General features: G+C 39.3%; 2 protein-coding genes across 2 annotated transcripts; one reads left to right on the top strand and one right to left on the bottom strand.

The window, feature by feature from the left end:
* Window positions 1-2,413: 2,413 nt before the first annotated feature.
* Window positions 2,414-5,175, bottom strand: LOC142985207 (uncharacterized). Its single transcript, XM_076133241.1, has 3 exons — window positions 5,008-5,175; window positions 4,187-4,266; window positions 2,414-2,857 (listed from the first exon to the last, which is right to left on the bottom strand). The coding sequence occupies exons 1-3, from the start codon at window positions 5,117-5,119 to the stop codon at window positions 2,690-2,692; spliced, it is 360 nt and encodes a 119-aa protein (XP_075989356.1). The 5' UTR covers window positions 5,120-5,175; the 3' UTR covers window positions 2,414-2,689.
* Window positions 5,176-11,142: 5,967 nt separating this feature from the next.
* Window positions 11,143-19,123, top strand: LOC142984996 (uncharacterized). The gene is made up of 9 exons (XM_076132906.1): window positions 11,143-11,358; window positions 12,565-12,621; window positions 12,739-12,771; window positions 13,344-13,469; window positions 13,767-13,977; window positions 14,672-14,779; window positions 15,578-15,725; window positions 16,177-16,366; window positions 18,929-19,123. The coding sequence occupies exons 1-9, from the start codon at window positions 11,143-11,145 to the stop codon at window positions 19,049-19,051; spliced, it is 1,212 nt and encodes a 403-aa protein (XP_075989021.1). The 3' UTR covers window positions 19,052-19,123.
* The last annotated feature ends 2,161 nt before the right edge of the window (window positions 19,124-21,284 follow it).

Below are 21,284 nucleotides of genomic sequence, written 5' to 3'. Positions count from 1 at the left end.
AATGTAATTTTTCATAGCCATAATCCATACTCCATATTAATATTATAAATTCGAAAGTAACTCTGTCTGTATGTCTGTCTGTCTGCTACTCAATCACGCCTAAACTACTGAACCAATTTGCATGAAATTTGGTATGGAGATATTTTGATACTTTTTACCCCGGGAAAATGACGCGTTTCCCGGGAAAATTCAGGTGGCGAACGAAGTCGCGAAAGAATTAACAAAATTCCGTTGTCATGGCAACTGTTTTAATGACGGATATGCCTTAGCGCAACTTCGTTACATATATTAAGAGATATAAATAATTTTTAGAATATTTTTCGTGAAAAAAAAGCATATTTTGTATCATCACGCTACGACCAATAGGAGCAGAATAACAGTAAAAAGTGTTACAAAAACGTGGAAAATTCTGACCCATTCTCTCTTATGTGATGCAAGCGAAGCTGCGCGGGTCAGCTAGTTGTATATAAAAACTAATTGATTTGTTTCACATACTTATTTTTTATTTCGAAAACGGCGTAAGTTTCCTTTTATTGTTTACATGTTATACCGTTCTTGAAACGAAAGCTTGTTAGATGTTATTAGTTAGAATATGTTGCCGTGGAAATTTGTTATTTAGAGAGACTCTAAATGGAAAGGCGTAGAATAATAAAGTATTTAATGTTGTTTAATTATTCGAGGCTGTTGTAGAACGACGCAAAATCTATACTAATCTTTACTTACTAATATTATAAAGCTGAAGAGTTTGTTTGTTTGAACGCGCTAATCTCAGGAACTACGGGTCCGATTTGAAAATTATTTCACTGTTAGATAGCCCATTTATCGAGGAAGGTTATAGGCTATATATCATCACGCTACGACCAATAGGAGCAGAGTATCAGTAAAAAATGTTACAAAAACGGGGAAAAAATTCACCCTTTCGCTCTTATGTGACGAAAGCGAGGTCAGCTAGTGTTTGTATAAATCTTCTTAAATCGATAAATTTTGAAAACAATTGAAAATGTGATCAGCGCGTTAGGAACAATTTTTGCAGCTTATTTTAAATGTCAAACTCTCGATAATATATGGTTCAGCATTTGTTGAAGGAATGTCGAATTAGGCCGCCAAGAATTAGCCAGCGTGATGGGTTCAAGGCCTGACCTTTTCTTATTTCGGAAGGAGACCCTTACCTGAGACGTAAGAAAATAATAAAAATCATTGGACAACTCACACACGGTCATCTAATTCCTAATTAAGCAAAGTTTGTATGATGGTAACCATATCTAGTCTAATATATAAAATTCTCGCGTCACTTTTTTCGTTGCCATACTCCTCCGAAAAAGCTTGACCGATTCTCATGAAATTTGGTGAGCATATTGAGTAGGTCTGAGAATCGGCCAACATCTATTTTTCACACCCCTAAGTGAAACTATTTTTTTTTTTTAATGTATATGGCGGTTGCCGGGTCAGCTAGTTGTAATATAATTGTTAATGTTCCTATATAAGTATGTATTAAGAAGTATATAAGCATGTTTATCTAATTATTATATTATAACTAATTAAGCTAGGAACATTAACGCCTAAACGCGTTATAACGGTTCTGATGGGGCTGCCTCGCTTCTGTAACGCATCAGGGATGTTTGCGGATGCACAGGTTAATTGTTTCTTTGCAACGATGCGTAGAAGATGCGAGTCTCTGATGCGCAGGGTGCGGGCCAGCTCCAACAGCATTTTTTTTTTCTTTTAGACAACTCCCGCACTAAGAATAGCTCTTGTGTTGCGGGGACTTTTAAAAACATACAAACAACGGACACAAAGCACAACCAGACCCGAAGCAATTATTTGTGGATCGCACAAATAATTGTTCCGTGTGGGAATCGAACCCATGACCTCCCGTTGCAGTGGTATCGGCGTGGCGACCTAAACCACTGCGCCACGGAGGCATTCTAAGCATGATTGCAAAAAGGATGGACTGTCCTTACCTGGTTCATTGTAGTGCCATTTCACATGGAATGAAGCGACAGTGAGCCAGCCATTGTACTTTAATTATGGTATGTACTAATATAGATATTAAGTTTTACTAACAAAAATGAGTCATTGTTACTTGGAATACATAATATTCTATTCTATTACATTAAGTTTTGACAAAGGTTGCATTTGATGTTGTATTTAAAGGGACTTAGGGGGGACTTCCTACATTCCACACCCAATGGGGCAAATTGGAGTGGAAAGTTTGTAAGAAAATTCATAATATTTTTGAAGTTAAAACGTAAAATTTCAGAATTAAGTATTTGATGTGTGTGCTTTAGTATTTTAGAAAATCATCGGCCAAGGTATTAAAAAGGGAATGCAAGTAAATATGGGTGTTCTTGTATTTATTTAAGGTTAAATTGTTATACGTACTCAAGTATGTAATGTAATAAAACACAAGTAGTAATAATTGGTTTTTATTCATAAGTTAAAAAGTATAGCGAAATGGGCTACCTAGCACTGAAAGAATTTTCCAAATCGGACGAGTAGTTACTGAGATTAGCGCGTTCAAACAAACAAGCAAACAAACTCTTCAGCTTTATAATATTAGTATAGATTTTATAAATGGGTAATTGACTGGGTTAACGAAATATTATTCTCAGTCTAAATGCTCAGGCTATGTATTCTGTTTTTCGAAAATTATGTTAGAATTGTAATTACAACAGACTGAAACATTTTATTATAATATAATGCATTTCACTGAAATGTACGCGAATGCATTTTCGGAAGCGTTGCTGTACCGACGTACTGTGATCGTAGACAAAGTAGGTTCTATTCTTACGTCCGGGGCGACGGCTGTGTCGCAGACTGTGACCTTCACACCTCTGACACGACAAAACAGCGGTGGCTGTAAGATAATATGATATTAAAACTCTTTTTAACAGTTTTAAAGAGGTCATAGCCAGTTGCGCTCACCGGTCGATAAACGATCAGTGGGTGAAGCAACCGTTGGCGAATTCATTCCATAGATGGGTGACCGCATAGTGGTATTTGAATTGAGCGTCTTCGTGCTTCGGAGAGCACGTTAAAAGTCGGTCCCGGTTGTTGTCGATGATAACAGTCGTTAAACCATGTCAAAGGCCTTCGGGCTTGAACAACTTTGACACTAGGTTGACCACTAACCATACGATAAGAAGAAGAATAGTTTTAAAAAGAAAGGAAGAGTGTTAAAAATAAAAAGATAATTATGCGAAGCGCCTACTATTATTTTAATGCTACATACACACAATTGCGTCATGGCTCGCACTTCATTTATATTTTTCTTATTTCTTTTGTGAATACCGTTGCGCTTAGATTTTTTCTTCTACTTTTGTACGGAATACAAGCGTACGTATCCTGAAGATTTTCTTTAATGACTTTTAGAAGTAACGCGTTAGAAATAATTATCACTTGTTCCAACGGTGAAGGAAAACATCGTGATGCAACCTTGCATGCCTGAGAGTTCTTTAGAATAGCTCTTGAAGGTATACAAAGTCCCAAACCCGCACTTGGTCAGCGGGGTGTACTCAAGACCAAAAACCCTCCCTCATTACGGCGGGAGACTCTTGCCGTAATGAGGGACATTCTCTTCCATGCTATGAATCCCATGTGATAATGGGTCAGGCTTCCTGATCTTTCTCCTCCACTTCGCTCTGTCCTGGACATCGTCTTCGACATTAATGGGTTAAATTTATATTATACTAGAGGCCGCCCGCGACTTCATCCGCGTGGAAACCCTTCCCGTGTAAATCCCGATCCCTCGGGAACTCCGGGATATAAAGTAGCTTATGTGTTATACTGGGTCTTCAGCTTATCTATATACCAAATTTCATCGTAATCGGTTCTATAGTATTTGCGTGAAAGAGTAACAAACATCCATACATATATTGTCACAAACTTTCGCATTTATAATATTAGTAGGATTTTATTTTATAACTAGCTGACCCGCGCAACTTCGCTTGCGTCACGTAAGAGAGAATGCGTCATAATTTCCCCATTTTTCACTGGTACTCTGCTCCTATTGGTGGTAGCGTGATGATATATAGCCTATAACCTTCCTCGATAAATGGACTATCTAACACTGAAAGAATTTTTCTAATCGGACCAGTAGTTCCTGAGATTAGCGCGTTCAAACAAACAAACTCTTCAGCTTTATAATATTAGTATAGATTAGTATAGATAGTGATATGAAACATACCGTAACCAAGATGTTCTCATCGAAGACACCAGGTGGCAGTATCACTGGCTCCAGGCCGATGAGACTAGTGTTAGTGTCACCTGCGGAGTGGAAGCATAATGTTAATAGCTTGAACACCTATATCAGCCTAACCTTTCTTCCAACTATGTTGGAGTCGGCTTCCAGTCTCACCCGATGCAGCTGAATACTAGTATTTTACATGCCGCGACTGTCTATCTAACCTCCACAACACAGTTTCCTGGTTACACAATACCCTTTAGTAAGACTGGTTGCTAGACTTTCAAGCTTCTGACTACTGTTAACGACTCTCAAAGATCTTTTGAAAATGACAGCCGGAACCCACAATTTAACGTGCCTTCACACACGAAAGAACTCGATATGTATAAGATGGTCACCCATCCACAAAACAACCTCGGGATGGGTAGCTTAACGTCAGAGATCCATCCGTGCGGCTGTCAACTAAGCAACGAGCTCCTCTGCTAAACAGGTCATGATGAAATTTAACATACAGAGTTTATAAACTTGACTAGCTGACCCGCGCAACTTCGCTTGCGTCACATAAATTTTTTCCCCGTTTTTGTAACATTTTTCACTGGTACTCTGCTCCTATTGGTCGCAGCGTGATCATATATAGCCTAAAACCTTCCTCGATGAATGGGCTATCTAACACTGAAATAATTTTTCAAATCAGGCCAGTAGTTCCTGAGATTAGCGCGTTCAAACAAACAAACAAACTCTTCAGCTTTATAATATTAGTATAGATTAGCACCTACGCACATTCTACCCCAGGAATTTATTCAGGAAAATTGTGTATGACCCACCTTGCTGCTGAGTGGTACATTTTATCTCCCCATTACTGTCCTCTCCGCTCGCTAGTTGTATGAGAGCGAGGGCGCAGGTCGCGGCGAGCAACAGATGCAGTCTAGATGTCATGATGTCACGTGTACCACGAGTGTACCCACACACAACACACGCACTTATAAATACATTCACCGTTTTATTAAACAGCTTAGCGATTACTCGTGACTAAAAGGTAATTTTTCATACATTATTTTGTTTTTATACTAAAGAAAATTGCTATGGAAAACTGAATCACTTTTTAAATATTTTTAAGTTCTTTAAGGGTCATTTTTGCTTGCTCTGATAAGAATGTATTTGCACGCATTATGCCTAATGATAGAGTTACGAAAATTATAATTGCTTTCAATTCGTTTTACAATTATTGTTAGTACTAAAGACTTCACTCGCTTAATTGGGGGATCATAATAAAAAATCGCTCATAGTTAGTCGGTAAAAGGTCTTCGGGTTAAGCAACCTTCGACGCGGGCATTCTATAGATGGGTGACCGTGTAGTAGTATTGAACTGACTACCTCCATAGCGCAGTTATTTAAGTCGCCCCGCCGCTACCATTGCGTCAGAAGGTCGTGGGTTCGATTCTCGCACAGAACAATAATTTGTACGATCCACAAATAATTGTTTCGGGTCTGGGGAGCTATCACGTATCTCAGTTGACAACTATTTATTGGCCAGTATGCTGTACATTAGTTTCTCTTTTAGAATATAGTTATTAACACGTCACGTCAAAGCAGCAATGTAATGTAATTACAGAATAGTGACCATCAATTTGACGTACACTAGTTGTCAGCTGAGATACGTGATAAGCCAGTTGGTTATACTTTGTGTCCGTTGTTTGTATGTTTGTAAAAGTCCCCGAAGAACAATCCTTAAAGCGAGAGATGTCTTATAAAAAGAACTGAGTATGTCCTAAAGTGACCTCATTTTACGGTACTACAATTTAGCCCCTAAGTGGGTAAAATGTTGAATTTATTAGTATGTAGGCAGAGGCGCCCATAGCCAGTTGCGCTCACCGGTCGGTAAACGATCTGTGAGTTAAGCAACCCTTGGCGCGGTCATTCCAAAGATGGGTGACCGCATAGTGGTATTAGAGCTGGGCGTCTCCGTGCTTCGGAGGGCACGTAAAAAGTCGGTTCCGGTCAACACAACAGTCGTTAAGCCATGTCAAAGGCCTCTCGGCCGGTTAGAACAACTTTGACACTTGGTTGGCCACTAACCATACGATAAGAAGAAGTAGTAAGTCGCGAGGATCAGTTAGTATTAGATAGTTTGAAGAGATATCGGAAATCAATTTGTAACACTGTCTATAAGAAAATTGCTTTTAATTCATTAATGAAACGAAGGTTTTTCTGATAAGTCTTTATTCTGTAGACGCCTCTGAACAAATTTAACTAGAAAGTCCATATTACTTTCATAGACAATTATAACGGAAATAATGAATTTAGTTTATTTGATTTACATATTTTGTAAGTATGTTATTTAACTTGCTTCTATGGTCTGGGAGAAAGTGAACTGATGATCATGAGGTCTTGGGTTCGATACTCTGGTCGTGCAGAATGCTGATTAGACTGTTATTAGACTAAAAGTTGCTATGTCAAAAACTCTGCGTGAGATCGCGGATTCAATCCCACATGGAACAATTATTTGAGTGATCCGCTGTTGTGTAAATAATCCAAGTGTGGTGGGTTTGAATCCTACACGCAACAAATATTAGTGTGATGAGCACGAGTTCTGTTCTAGGCCTGGTTGTCAATTTATCTATATAAGTATATATTTAGAAGTACATAAGTATGTTTATCAGTTATTTGGTTACCATAATACAAGCTCTGCTTAGTTTGGAATCAAATGACTGTGTGTGAGTTGGCCAATAATATTTATTTATATGTTATCTTTGTTTCAGTGCTCATTGTCTCCACAAACGCTTACATAGATCGCAATTTGATTAAAAAGATGCGAATTTTCAAGTGGACACACCCCGGCCGCATTCACCGCCGCGGCGACATGATGTTATCTAAGAAACTGCTGGCTGGTCTCGTACCAACACTTGCAGGGGACATCTGAGCAGAGAAACTTATCTAAACATTCAGAATTTACTTTCTTGAATAAAATGTATTGTGTATTAATCTATACTAATATTATAAAGCTGAAGAGTTTGTTTGTTTGTTTGTTTGTTTGTTTGTTTGAACGCGCTAATCTCAGAAACTACTGATCCGATTTGAAAAATTATTTCAATGTTAGATAGCCCATTTATTGAGGAAGGTTATAGGCTATATAATATATCATCACGCTACAACCAGTAGGAGCAGAGTACCAGTAAAAAATGTTCCAAAAACGGGGAAAAATTTGCTCCATTCTCTCTTATGTGACGCAAGCGAAGTTGCGCGGGTCAGCTAGTTGCTCATATTATTTAAATAAAAACGAAGGATTCCGTACCATAATAAAAGAAAACGGTTATGCCTTGAGTCTACCACGCTGGCCAAGTGCGGGTGGCGGTATTATTTTAATAAAAATCGGGCAAGTGCGAGTCGTACTCGTGGACAAAGGGTTCTGTACCATCGTTATAATAGATTAGGAACTAAACACGTTTATTGTCTAGGGAAGTATATAAGTATGTTTATCAGTTATCTGGTTACCATAGTACAAGCTCTGCTTAGTTTGGAATCAAATGACCGTATGTGAGTTGTCCAATTATATATTTTTATTTACTGAAATAGTATGATATGGCCTTTCCTCCTTTGTTAGTTATTCCGTGGTACCTACCGGCTGTAGAAAAGTGCGCTACTGCAGGTATTGCATACTTAATTAATTATCTATTCTTAATTACTTATCTGTCAACAGAAAATTGATTTCAACCACTCAGAGAACGAATTTGATACAGATAATACAATTCTTTTGATAGGTAATTTGATAGAAACTCTTATTTCTTTGTCTGAATAACGTCGTAGTAGAAGAAATAATGAATCTGTTATTTTTTATATCCATATTTTGTAAGTACAAATTATAATATTCATCTCTCGAACGAGGGAAGGGCCTTGAGTCCATCACGCTGATCAAGTGTGTGTAGGGACATGCTTGTTTATTGTTGGATAGCCTATGTATTGAAGAAGGCTATAGGCTATATTACATTTTGTTACGACCAGTAGTTGTGGAATAGCGACGAAAAATGTTACAAAACCGGGAAAATTATGACTCATTCTTTCTTATAGGCGTGAACGGCTGAACCGATTTCACTTATTATTTCTTTATTGTGTAAGTATATATCGAAAATGTATTAATTATTTCCATTTTTTATTCAAATCCGCTGATAGGATATACGAAGTGTCTGCTAATATATTATATTCATCAGTATCTAGTTCAATTCAAACTGAATTTGGAAACAAATGACTGTGATAAAACGACTTTAATTATTCCCTCTTTGCAGTGTTCGTGATTTCCATAGAAGCCCACTTCGACACGTTTCCTTTGAAGAACTTCAAACGATTCAAATGGAGCAAAGTGACTGGTAGACGGTTCACCACTATATCAAAGAAAGAACTACTCGGACTGGTCCCTGCACTCGCCAAGAAAAGAAGACTTGTTAACTTTAAACACTTACATACTTTACTTGAATAAAATATAATCTCTTTTTATCTTATGGTTAAAGAAGAAAGAAATATTTATTGTGAAATAGCACGATGATTTGTTCTGAACCTGGATGTCAATTTATCTATATAAGTATGTATTTAGAAGTATATAAGTGTGTTTATCAGTTATTTGGTTACCATAGTACAAGCTCTGCTTAATTTGGAATCAAATGACCGTGTCTGAGTTGTCCAATGATATATTTATTTATTTATTTATTGTATATAAAATAAATCACAATGTTTAGATTATTTAAACAAGCTGTTGAATCATTAACCTCACTTGGTGAAATAATTTTATATAAAACTAGTTACATCTTAGGACTAGTAGTGGTTAGTGGTCAACCTAGTGTCAAAGTTGTTAAAGCAGCCAAAAGCCCTTAAGGACTGTTGTTATAATAGACAAGAACCAGGTCCGTCTTTTTACGTGCCCTCCGAAGCACGGAGATGCCCAGTACAAATACTATTATGCGGTCACCCATCTATGGAATGACCGCGTCAAGAGTTGCCTAACCCACAGATCGTAGACCGAACGATGAGCGCAACTGGCTATGTGCGCCTCAAAGTAGAATGTAAGGAGACGTATCATTAAAAACTTTGTTCTGTCATTAATTATTAATGGTTAATTTTAATGAGACAATGAAGTTGTAAAATATTTCCTACGAAAAAAATTATTGCGCAATTTGCTACTCTAATAAAGTTGGAAAGTATTTTTTTTAAACCAAAAGATTTAAATAAATGTAACTATCAAATAGAAATAAATAAAAGTAAATAATCTCGCAATATTCGTTATTGCGGGTAGTCATATAATTTTTGCACATTCAGGATGACAGGCCGTTTGAGGTGACCGCACACTAATCCGAGCCGAACGCGTAAACCGACTCGAAAGATTTTTAGATTTTTTTACGTGAAAGATAAAACTCGCAATTTATTGCTACTGGCCGGGATTTGGCACAGGCAAGTATGTGTAATTTTTTTTTGCGGTTACAATCACAATTGTACAAATTACTACACCAGTGGTGCTTCCTGATCTTTATGTTTGTTTACTAGCAAATTAATATATTGATTTATTTAGGTATGTTATGACTAAAGGGTGTTCGGTAGTGCTGGTAGCAGCTCCTTATATCATCAATGATTTTTATTCACATATGATTTTTTGTAAATATTTCTAATATATTTACAAAAAATCCTCCTCGTTTGGGAGGAGACCCTTGCCCTGCAGTGGGACAGTAACGGGTTAAAAAAAAACTAAAATTGATTTCGTTCAACTAATTCGGCTCAAGTAAGTGTGCGTTTACCTTAACGAGCACAAGACAATTGGAAGGAAGAAGCGAAACAAATTCTATGAAATCGTTGCGCATACGTCCTCGGACCCTCGAGGCGACCGCACGCACTTGTAATGTTCTCGCCACGCCATATGGACTCCGTACTCGTACACGGTCTCTGCCACGGAGTCCGCAGTGACGTCTGTATTACGACTCCACGGTGTACCACCAGGGCTACCAGTTGCAAGCCAAGTGTCCGGCATAAGAAAATACAAGATTTCGCCGTTGGGACTTGCAACTACCTCCAATACAAGAGCCGTGCCGCATGGACTCCGTACTCGTACACGGTCTCTGCCACGGTGCCTGCAGTGACGTCTGTATTACGACTCCACCGGGTACACCAGGGCTACCAGTTGTAAGCCAGGTGTCCGGCATAAGAAAATACAAGATTTCGCCATTTGCCTCGCGGCCACCTTCGATACAAGGCAAGACCCTCCAGAAATTCCGACCACATCGTCGTCATCAGTGGTGAGCTCAGTGCTGTGAAGAGCCTTGGGAACACTTCAAGGGCCACAACAGCGCACGGACCGCGTGGCGTCACCATCGCATCGTCGTGTGAGAACCCCGTAGGCGGACCACGTGGCTGTACACAGACGCGCATGCGACATTTCGCCGCCGCCGATCGTCTACCTCACTACGGCAGCAGCCACGCCAACATGCAAAAGCTCGCTCGTGATAATTGCAAGCCTCTCATATGCAATTATTGTCGCTCTAAAGACTCGGGAGAACATTTCCTGGTTCTCATACTCCCTTCCTGAAGAACGTTGCCCGAGAGAAACTATTAGAGAGCTGCCAGTCAATACCCCACCTGAGATCTTTGAGCTCACTTTGCTCGCTTGCAAGAACAAAAGCACACCGCGCCGGGCATATACGAAGTGACAGAGCTTCTTTGTATGCCTTACATCAAGATCGAAGCCTGGTGCTGTAGAAGGGTCAAGCACAATGCTACTGCTGGCAGCAGTTCCCCCATTCCACAACTGCAACAGACACTTAGCCAGCGCCGTGAGGAGGGTGCCGCTCGGGATTGCGCGCACCCACTGGAGGAGGACCTGCTTTGGTGCGTAGGTGTATACAATGCTGTCTTATCTTCAAGACAAGCACCGTCGCCGAAGACCGCTGCCCTCACGTCATCCAACGCAGACATGGCGAAGGACAATGGCGCCTTTACCGCGAGTGCTGGCAGCTGGAGCGGCAAGACCCCATCCCACTCATCATTGCTACGATCCAGAAGCTGTGCACGTATCGCGGCGTAACCTACGTGTGCTCTTTTGGAACGCCGACGGAGTGTCCGCAGAGAAGACCAGGCTACTGAGGCTGCTACTGTCACAGAGAAGAATTGACGTAACCTTGTTCAGACCCACCTCAAATCAGGTAATCTTATATTATTTATATTTTGTACTAGCTGACCCGCGCAATTTCGCTTGTGTCACAATAGAGAGAATGGGTTAAATTTTTCCCTGTTTTTGTAACATTTCTTACTAGTACTCAGCTCCTATTAGTCGTAGCGTGATGATATATAGCCTATAGCCTTCCTCGATAAATGGACTTTCTAACACAGAAATAATTTTTCAAATCGGACGTTCAAACAAACAAACTCTTCAACTTTATAATATTAGTATAGATAATAGATATATATTAGATAATATAAATTAGTTTAAATATCCATCATGAGTTGTTAATATTCTTGTTTAAATAATCAAATGGTAAACAAATGAACGACTGTCCAAGTCCATCACGCTAGCCAAGTACAAGCTAGGGACTTTATATTCCTTTTAAGACTGTTTTGAAGAGCTCTGGCGCCTGATGTTTACCTTCACTGTTAGAATAAATGATCATTATTTCTACACAACACTACCTTGGTTCGAACCCATGACTACTTGCATACAAAGCGAATGCTTAGACCACTCGGTTATCACACAGGCTACACATTTATTTGTTAAAATTTTAATAACCATAGTTATAAAATATAACAAGGGAAGTCGTTATTCCAATTAACTTAGTTCTCACAAGCAACTTTAAATACAGTTGTGTGATAGCCGCCGACTAGAACGTTCCCTATGGCTAATACAAATATTTTGTTGAAAATATGTACTGTGAGTATTTTTAAGGCATGCTTAAACCACTTTTGAGAAAGCATCGGTTAGTTTATAAAGTGGAAATTGTCAGAATATTACATAAAAGTTACTTTATCTATCAGACTAACCCCTGGTTTCTGACGTACATTTAGCGGTAGTTTATCTATTCAATTGCGTTTATACTCATATAAAAACGTTATTGTATAGATAAACTACTGTTAAATATGTACCTCAGAAACCGGGGTAAGTCGGGTAACGTAACCGCCGTAATCTTCGGGATACAAAAGGCCTGCAAGTTCCATCCTCATGCATTTTCAAGCGGTAACACCCACATGACAACGTTTTCATATTTACACCTTCTTTACGACGTAATTCCTTTGTAAACCTAAATCAGAAGCAAAATTTTTTTTATGTAGATCGTTCCCTTGACCATCATTTGTCCCAGACAGGAATAACACTCAATTTAAACGACTTGCAATTAATTTAATAATTTATTTTACAGATATTCTTCACTTTACACGTCACAAGAGCAAGCAATGATGTGTCTTCATTTCAATTGGTAAGTTTAACAATATTTCACAACACTGCCCCTTCACTAGATGAAATAATGTCTTTATGTTCTTTAAATAACTGGCCACGAGTTCACGACTAACTTTTTTCTGTTTCATATTTTCAGCTTGCTCGGCTTTCGTTTCCTACGGTTGAAACTGTAAGTATAAATTAATTATTTATGTCATAAATAATGAATTAGGGGCTATTATAAAAAAATGTCATAAAACTTTATTTTATAAATCTATATAATTCGTTAGTCTATTTTTTAGTTCTGTGTGTGTCTGTCTCTCTTAGACCATCTTAAAGTTAATTTTAAATTGACATATTTTGAGCTGAATTACGAGAGTTAATAGTGCACTCTTACTCTTGTAACGACCTTAGGGCTGAGAACAAACATTAGTTTAAGCCTGAAGCCTATTGCTGGACAAAATGTAACTTCAAACAAGACGTATCTTATACAAATTTATGTAATGCTACAAAGAGACTTCACTATACAAGAAAACTCCACCATCAGTCTTTGCAAAATTCTGTACCCAGTCTTATACCCGGTTTCTGAGGCACATCAAGCGGTAGTTTATCTATTCAATAGCGTTCAAAACTCATATATAAAACCGGTTTGAATAGATAAACTACCGCTAAATGTGCCTCAGAAACTGGGGGTTCATAGTATTTTTTCTCAACAATAGATTAAAAGGACTTCTGTCTAAACAATATGTTATATATTTACAGAAACCATACAACATGCCCGGCTCGAAGGAGATCGACCCTCGCTACAGCTACGCCAACGACAAGTTTGACCGCCTAAAGGAGTACAGCGACTATATGAACAGTAGACTGAGGGAGCCACACAATCCCGTAAGTTAGGAGCTAGATCTTACTATCTATACTAATAATAAAGCTGAAGAGTTTGTTTGTTTGTTTGAACGCACTTATCTCAGAACTTACTGGTCCGATTCGACAAATTCTTTCAGTGTTAGATAGCCCATTTGTCGAGGAAGGCAATAGGCTATATATCATCACGATACGACCAAAAGGAGCAGAGTAGCAGTGAAAAATGTTACAAAAAGGGGGAACAGTTTGACCCATTCTCTCTTACATGACGCAAGCGAAGTTGCGCGGGTCTGGTTTTTATATATAAGATTCTCCTTCCAGTCAGAACGCCGCGACATCATGGAGTCCGGCTCCAAGAAGCTGTACTCGTTCATAGAGACCCACCTCAAGGACCTGAAGCGTCTACTCTTCGCTACTGACATGGCGCTCATGTCCATGGTCCTGCTCAAACTGAACAAGAAGATGGACACCAGTGAAGCCAAGATCAAGTCTACTCAAGCTAAGATACCTTTTGGATTGTATACTAGCCCTGGTGAGGCAAACACTGTTTTATATTATACTAGCTTGCGCCCGCGACTTCGCGTGAATAGATTTCCCAAGGAAAAAGGTACCCTATGTGTGAATCTTAGGTTCTCTCAGAATTTTAGGTAATCTCAGTCAAAAGTCTAAGATTTTAAAAATTTTCATCCCTTTTTCTAGCCCTTTAAGGGTAAAACTTATTAAAATCCTTTCTTAGCGGATGCCTACGTCATAACATCTACCTGTATGCTAATTTTCAGCCTGATCCGTCCAGTAGTTTGGGCTGTGCGTTGATAGATCTCTATGTCAGTCACTCAGTCAGTCTTATATATATAGATAGATTGCCTATTGGCTATTAGTCTTCTTCCGGAAAGATACTGGCATTTTATCATACCTTTTGCTAGCCTAATGCACGTTTCAGGCAGTGGTTAATGTGGACGCCTCGCCACAATAACTAGCGTTGCGTGTGGTGGGTTCGAATCCCACCCGGGACAGATATTTGTGTGATGAGCACGGATATCTGTTCTGAGCCTGGTTGATAATATCTGAATCTATAAAAGTATATATTTAGAAGTGTATGAGTATGTTTATCAGTTATTTGATTACTATGTTAAAGACAAGCTCTGGTTAGTTTGGAATAATTATAACCTAAAACTGGAATACCTTTCTCATTAAGGCTACTTGCTAATTAACTTACTAATTTCTAGAGTTCAAATGTCTGGACACCTCGTACTACATCGTGTCCGCACACAATCAAGAAGACGCTCAGATGATTTTGTCCAGCGAGAGGAAACCACACTGTTATACCTTCCGAGGTAAGTTTACAACATTTTTATTGCAATTTACTACAACTGGGGCAGGCTTTTATGTATTTCAAAGCATAGAGACGCTCAGTTCAAATACCAATATCCATGAATGAAACGTGTCTGACCAACTAATTATTTATCGACCAGAGAGCGCAACTAGCTACGAGCACCAAAGATTGTAGGTTACCATGTAATTCTTAATTCTTCTTCTTATAGTAGGGAAAGTATAGACTTTGACAATTGTCGTTTGTATTGCCCCCTTCTTTCCCACTTTAAATCCTGGGGGGCCCAATGGTAAAAGCCTGTAATCTTCTGGGTATCGTATCCTAAAAGATTGTTATGTCTCATAAAGCGTGGATCTCATTGGAGCAGTGATAGCCGAGTGGTATAAGTTGACACCTCCCACGCCAGTGGTCGCAGGTTCGAACCCGAGGCAACACACCAATGACTTTTCGAAGTTATGTGTGTATTAGAAATAATTATCATATGCTCCAACGGTGAAGGAAAACATCGTGAGGAAACCTTGCATGCCTAAAAATTTGTTTAAAACATTTATTGAGGGTATGCAAAGTCCCCAACCCGCACTTGGCCAGCGTGGTGGACTCAAGGCCTAACCCCTCCCTCATTATGGGAGGAGACCCTTGCCCAGCAGTGGGACATTGATGGGTTAAATTTATTTATTTTTATGTATTTCCGTTGCCGCTGTAACAAAAAAACTAAAAATAAAAAATATTAAGGTGGTTCCTACAGTAAACGTGATTTTTTGTTATTTTTATACGTATTCAATTTTCTTCGTGTCTCTTTTAGGAGCATTCGCGTTCATCGGCTTCTATCACCGTCACTCGGAGACGACGTACGTGGGTCCTCACGCTGAACAGTTCCAGGCTAAAGACCCCAGCCAGGGCTTGTACTGTCATTCTGATGATAACTGGAGTGATGCACAGTGTATTTATAAGTAAGTGTAGAAAGAAATATTCTTTCTTTATGATTTCTTTTTTTTTAAACAATTCCTGCACTAAGAATTGCTCTTGTGTCGCGGGGATTTATACAAATATATAAACAACGGACACAAAGTACAACCAGACCCGCGTCAATTATTTGTGGAACGCACAAATATTTGTTCTGTGTGGGAATAGAACTTAGAATACCTTATACGCTGATTAATATGGATGAGCTTATGCTATTAAATAGACTTTGTAGTTCAAGAATACGGGTAATGAGGTTTTTATATCATTGAAGAGTATGTCTTTGTTATAGTATATTTATCAGTTACCATAGTACAAGCTCTGCTTATTTTGGAATCAGATAACCGTGTATGAGCGGTCCAAAACTATTTATTCTATTAAATGTTTTACGTCATACACCGCTAGATGGCATTATACTCAATTAACGCTGTCGTCTTCCAGGATCAATCCCCGCGAGGAGTTCCCGGAGTCAGTGGAATATGAGCCGAAGATCTCGTACTTCTGCGGTCCTTACCGTTACTTCATACCGGCGACGACCGACGTGAGGTGTATCTTCTCAATATTCTCCATGAATTTCGTCTTCCGCTTCGGATACGACGGCGTCACTTACAAGAGCTCCGATCTTTCGTTTGTAAGTTTCCTTTCCTCGAATGGTTAGTGGTCAACCTAGTGGCCTATAGTGTATACTTTATGATACTAAGGTCAGATCAATCTCCTAGTTGTTGTTTGTCGTATGGTTAGTGGTCAACCTAGTATCAAAGTTGTTCAAGCCGCCCAGAGGCCTTTGACGTGCCCTCCGAAGCACGGAGACGCCCAGTTCATATACCACTATGCGGTCACCTATAACCGCGGTTGCTTAACCCACGTTTACCGATCGGTAAGCGCTACTAGCTATGGGCCTTTTGTAAGTATACTTAATACTTTATTCTATATAGCTTTATAGATATTTATTTATTTTATAAAGCTCTACTATAAAAAAATCCCATGGCAAACTTCAATAAAACTGACCGCTGTGGCAAGGCAGCGTCTATTAGAACAAATGTCTTTAGTAATTATGGTTATACAAACATACATAATTATACAGGGTGTAAATGACAGCTAACCGAAAACTTTACTGGTAAGTTTGTGACACTGTATGCGCGAAATTTACTCCAACGATATTTCTCGGAAATGATTGGTTCCCGAGTTAGTCATTTTTGAGCGTTCAATGTATAGTGAACAACGCGATGTATCTCCGCACATGCCTACGAGATTTCTGGCGGCGGCGGCGCGCTGAGCGACGACATGTCGCGACGCGTCGTAGGTACGTACGCGTACCACCACGTCTATGCGCTCACTAGTATGCAACGCTATCATTAGATAACAATCTTATGTATCGTTTATGGTATCGTAAGTAGGCCCGTATGTTACAATAGCTCATAGTAAAATTGTAAGTAGGTAGGTTAGGTACCTACTTGGCTTACGTGAAATCAAACAATAATAGCAAAATGTAACCAATAATAAGAAAGTGCTAAAACAAATTGTTATCAATGTCTATCAACACGCAATTACTTGGTGTATGGCGAGAGTTTGAGTACCTTTGGATCCGGACATACAGGTGCAGATCACGCCGTGCACTTCCACGTGGTTCACCATACATAACACATCAACATTTCTTCCTATTTACGAACACAACTGCACTTCGAAAACAATAACAACAAAAATAATAACAATAAAAACACTAACAACTCAAAACCGGAACAATAACAAGTAATAATAAACAACAGTTCACACACGACACGACGAATAGGACATAACGAACGACACCGGTGAGGAGCTTCCGTCTTCCGCGAGCGAATTGCTCGAACTATTAATCAAAGAGAGCCGCCGGCGCATCTCCGCTCACTCGCGCCGCCCCTCGCCCGCGCCACCCGCTCCCTCCGCGCCGTCCCCGCGCGCGCCGCCGATTTGGTGACGAGCGACGAGTTAGGATCCCAGCGAGAGATTAGATTCAATAAAATATTGATGTGGCATTACTATTTTTACTTGTCACAGTTGTTACTCGTTGCATTGTAGTTTTATTCAAATACCAAATAACATTACAAACATTATTGATGTAAGTTTAAAATACTTTGATATTTGTAACATAAAATCAGATTAAAGTAAATAAAATAAACACGAAACGTTTATTTAATTAAACCATAAAAATGTAGGTACATAACAATGATAACAATCAATATCCATTAATATTCTTATCAGAGAAACTATCTTATCATAATTCATAATCCCCGGAGAATTGCTTAGCATCCATTTTGCCGTATCCCATCTATGTAACATCCACGCGCGGTCGCGGCGTCACGCGTCAGTACGGCCATCTACTTTTCGAGTCGCACCGCGCTTGTATGAAGTATGAATGAGCGTGTAAATATCGAATAGAATTTTGCAAGAACAAATGGAACAAAGCGACAATACATGTTAAATTGTTTATTAGAGATTTTATAGCGCTAAAGAATATCAATAGGATTTTTTGTCGTTCTGTATGTATTTGTACGTGTAATAATAAGATATCACACATTTTAAATCTTATGAATGTATTTTTTATCGGAGAGCGGGATAATTATGTCATTTTCATTTTTAACATAGAACAAATACTCAGTAACGCTGCATACTAGTGAGTGTGAGGCTGACGGCTGTGTGTGTAATCGTATCTGTGTGGCGCGCGTAGGTACGCGGCGTGACGTCGACCGTCGCGGCCGCCGCCGGCGCGGTGTCGTTGGCCGAACAGCTGATAGCAAATTTATACGTTGTTTTAATCCATTGCTGTTTTTTGTGAAAAACAGTAATATGGCGGATTTTTTTTCATATTCATGTTGCATTGTGTAGTATTAACGAAATAATACCAAAAAAATTAAAAAAAAACGCATAAAAATTCGGAAAAATCAAGAAAAAAGCGATGAAAATTTTCAGCGCCATAAGCACCAGAATCGTGTCTAGAATCATTTTTTTTTCGTTTTCGGTAGGCTGTCTTTTACACCCTGTATAATAGCTATATAATACATTTATTGAGGGCATGCAAAGTAACCCCTCCCCCTCGTTTGGGAGGAGACCCTTGCACTGCAGTGGGACAGATATGGGTTATTAAAAAAGCTATATAACCATACCATAAAAATAGTACAGCTTATCATAGTATTTAATGCTTCTTACTTTCTACCAGATGTATCAAAACGGCCAGGTGTTCTACACGGACGAGCCGTGGGCCGGCATGTCGTGCTGGAACTGGGCTTGCAAGTGGCGACACAATCAGAACCAACGCTCCAACGAGTTCTTCATCAACTGATCTGTCAAAACAAAACACTGTCACTTTCAACAATCCGCTTTGAGATAATTGCCAAACTTGTTTCTTTTGTAACCTTATTCTGAACCTAATACTGTATTCTTTTATTTGCTTTATTTTGTTAAATTATCCTCTCAAGCGCCCGGCCACCGTGTTAAGATGTTAATATTAAAATATGACGAAATCGGCGCTTAAACGCCAACCACCAATTCAATTTTGGGCGCCATTTTTGGCCTAGGCGCTTAACGGTAAATTTGAATTTGACGTATGAGCGCTCGAGAGGATAAGAGTTATTGATAAAAAGGTGATCACAAGTATTGAACTGACTTAAAGGAATTGATTGGACTCTGTTAAGTTAAAACACTGTATTTTAAAACTTACAGTATTTTGGATTGGCCCGACATTGATACAGTTTATTTCATAAATCGCCGCGCACTGACCGAGCAGCCTCGAGGCAATATCTCGGTCCCGCTCATTTCGATCGGAAAGAAAAGAGACCTAGATATTGCCTCGCGAGGCTGCTGCAGTCAGGACCCGGCTAATGACTTTTGAAAAATAAACTTATTATTCATTTCTTGTCATTTATTCCGACAGCCTCCGTGGCGCAGTGGTTTAGGTCACCACGCCGCTACCATTGCGTCAGGAGGTTACAATTCCCACACGCAACAATTATTTATGCGATCCACAATTTTCAGGTCTGCTTGTACTTTGCGTCCGTTGTTTGTATATTTGCAAAAGTCCCCGCGACACAATTCTTAGTGCGGGAGTTGTCTTTATAAAAATACAACTTAGGATTTTTCAGGTAAGTGAGGCCTTTGCTGTAGGCCTATGGGCTAAGGTAGACTATTCAGGATTGTCTCTACAAACTTTTTGAAGGAGGTAACTAGGGAATGTCAAGCCGCGTCCGCACTAAACGAGCTGCCTCGCGAGGCAATAAGGCGCTTAACACACTGCCCCGCACCACGCAGCGTAGCGCGTGAATGCGTGTTCGAACGTTGCTTGTAAGTATCTCCGTTTGTATGGAAAACACGCATAGTCTAACACACAGAAAATGCATCCACGCGCGTTCATGCGGATCACGCGCGTTCGTGCGTTTTCCATACAAACGGAGATACTTACAAGCAACGTTCGAACACGCATTGACGCGCTACGCTGCGTGATGCGGGGCAGTGTGTTAATCGCCTATCTCGGTCTCGCTCATTTCGATTTTAAAGAAAAGAGACTGAGATATTGCCTCGCGAGGCAGCACGCTTAGTGCGGACGCGGCTTAAGATTATATCTGTAGTGTGGTAATGGGTAACAAACGAACAATTGTTTGCTGTTTAATTTAGCTGGTAACCGACGTTCTATTATAAATTATACCCAACTGCATGTTTGCCGCAGTAGTTAAAGTGGTCACCTTGCGACAATAATCGTAGCGCCGCGTGTGGTGGGTTCGAATCCCACCCGGGACAAATATTTGTGTGATCAGCACTGGTTGTAATTTATCTATATAAGCATGTATTTAGAAGTATATAAGCATGTTTTTCAGTTATTTGGTTACCGTAGTACAAGCTTAGTTTGGACACAAATGATTATATGAATGATGAATGATATGAATGTCAGTCAAAGGGAATATGAGCATTTCTAAGTCTTAAAACAATTGGTACCACAATGCGTATAATGTATTTCAGTTGACAAAAAGTGTTCGGCAAATTGACGGTCACTATTCAGTACATTGCTGCTTTCACGTAACGTGTTAATCACAATTATCTAAGGGAGAAAACGATGTATAGCATAGTGAGTTTAAAATTGTTGTGTCCTATGGTCTTTTGGTAAGTAGTTGGGTAAGTTGTGGGCTCTAAAGCATAACGGAAGAGTAAATAAGGTGAAGACATTCTTTTACAATATTTTCTAGATAGAATACCTTGGTGCTGCAGAAACTGTCACCGAAAAAGGAAAATCTGATTTGTTTTTATACATTTTAATACAACATTTTAACAAAAGCGATAAAATTTCAATAATAGAACTGTATAATAAGTTAAAACCTATGACTACATTATGTTAAGAACTTAAGGCTAGTACCACCTTAATGTACCCAAAAACCAAAGTGAAAGCCTTCGACGTAGCGCTTTCGTAGCACTCCGTAGACCGCGTAGCTCGTAGCTTCAAAGCTCTGCAGAGCATTGTAGACATCGTAGCAAAAACAACAATTTTGGTTGAATTAAGGAATTTGTAAGACGCGCAAGTTGTGGGT

The sequence above is a fragment of the Anticarsia gemmatalis genome, chromosome 29 (genome assembly GCF_050436995.1).
Source record: "Anticarsia gemmatalis isolate Benzon Research Colony breed Stoneville strain chromosome 29, ilAntGemm2 primary, whole genome shotgun sequence".
Taxonomy (NCBI): domain Eukaryota; kingdom Metazoa; phylum Arthropoda; class Insecta; order Lepidoptera; family Erebidae; genus Anticarsia; species Anticarsia gemmatalis.
This window is presented reverse-complemented; position numbering and strand designations above follow the sequence as displayed.

What these genes read in the sequence shown, in the direction of transcription:
- LOC142985207 (XM_076133241.1), bottom strand. Translation starts at nt 5,119, where the DNA reads ATGACATCTAGACTGCATCTGTTGCTCGCCGCGACCTGCGCCCTCGCT. An exon ending in ATGTACCACTCAGCAGCAAG is followed by an intron (nt 4,267 to 5,007) that starts GTGGGTCATACA and finishes TCCACTCCGCAG; the next exon opens with GTGACACTAACACTAGTCTC. An exon ending in ATGAGAACATCTTGGTTACG is followed by an intron (nt 2,858 to 4,186) that starts GTATGTTTCATA and finishes ATTATCTTACAG; the next exon opens with CCACCGCTGTTTTGTCGTGT.
- LOC142984996 (XM_076132906.1), top strand. Translation starts at nt 11,143, where the DNA reads ATGGCGCCTTTACCGCGAGTGCTGGCAGCTGGAGCGGCAAGACCCCAT. An exon ending in TGGATTGTATACTAGCCCTG is followed by an intron (nt 13,978 to 14,671) that starts GTGAGGCAAACA and finishes ACTAATTTCTAG; the next exon opens with AGTTCAAATGTCTGGACACC. An exon ending in ACACTGTTATACCTTCCGAG is followed by an intron (nt 14,780 to 15,577) that starts GTAAGTTTACAA and finishes TGTCTCTTTTAG; the next exon opens with GAGCATTCGCGTTCATCGGC.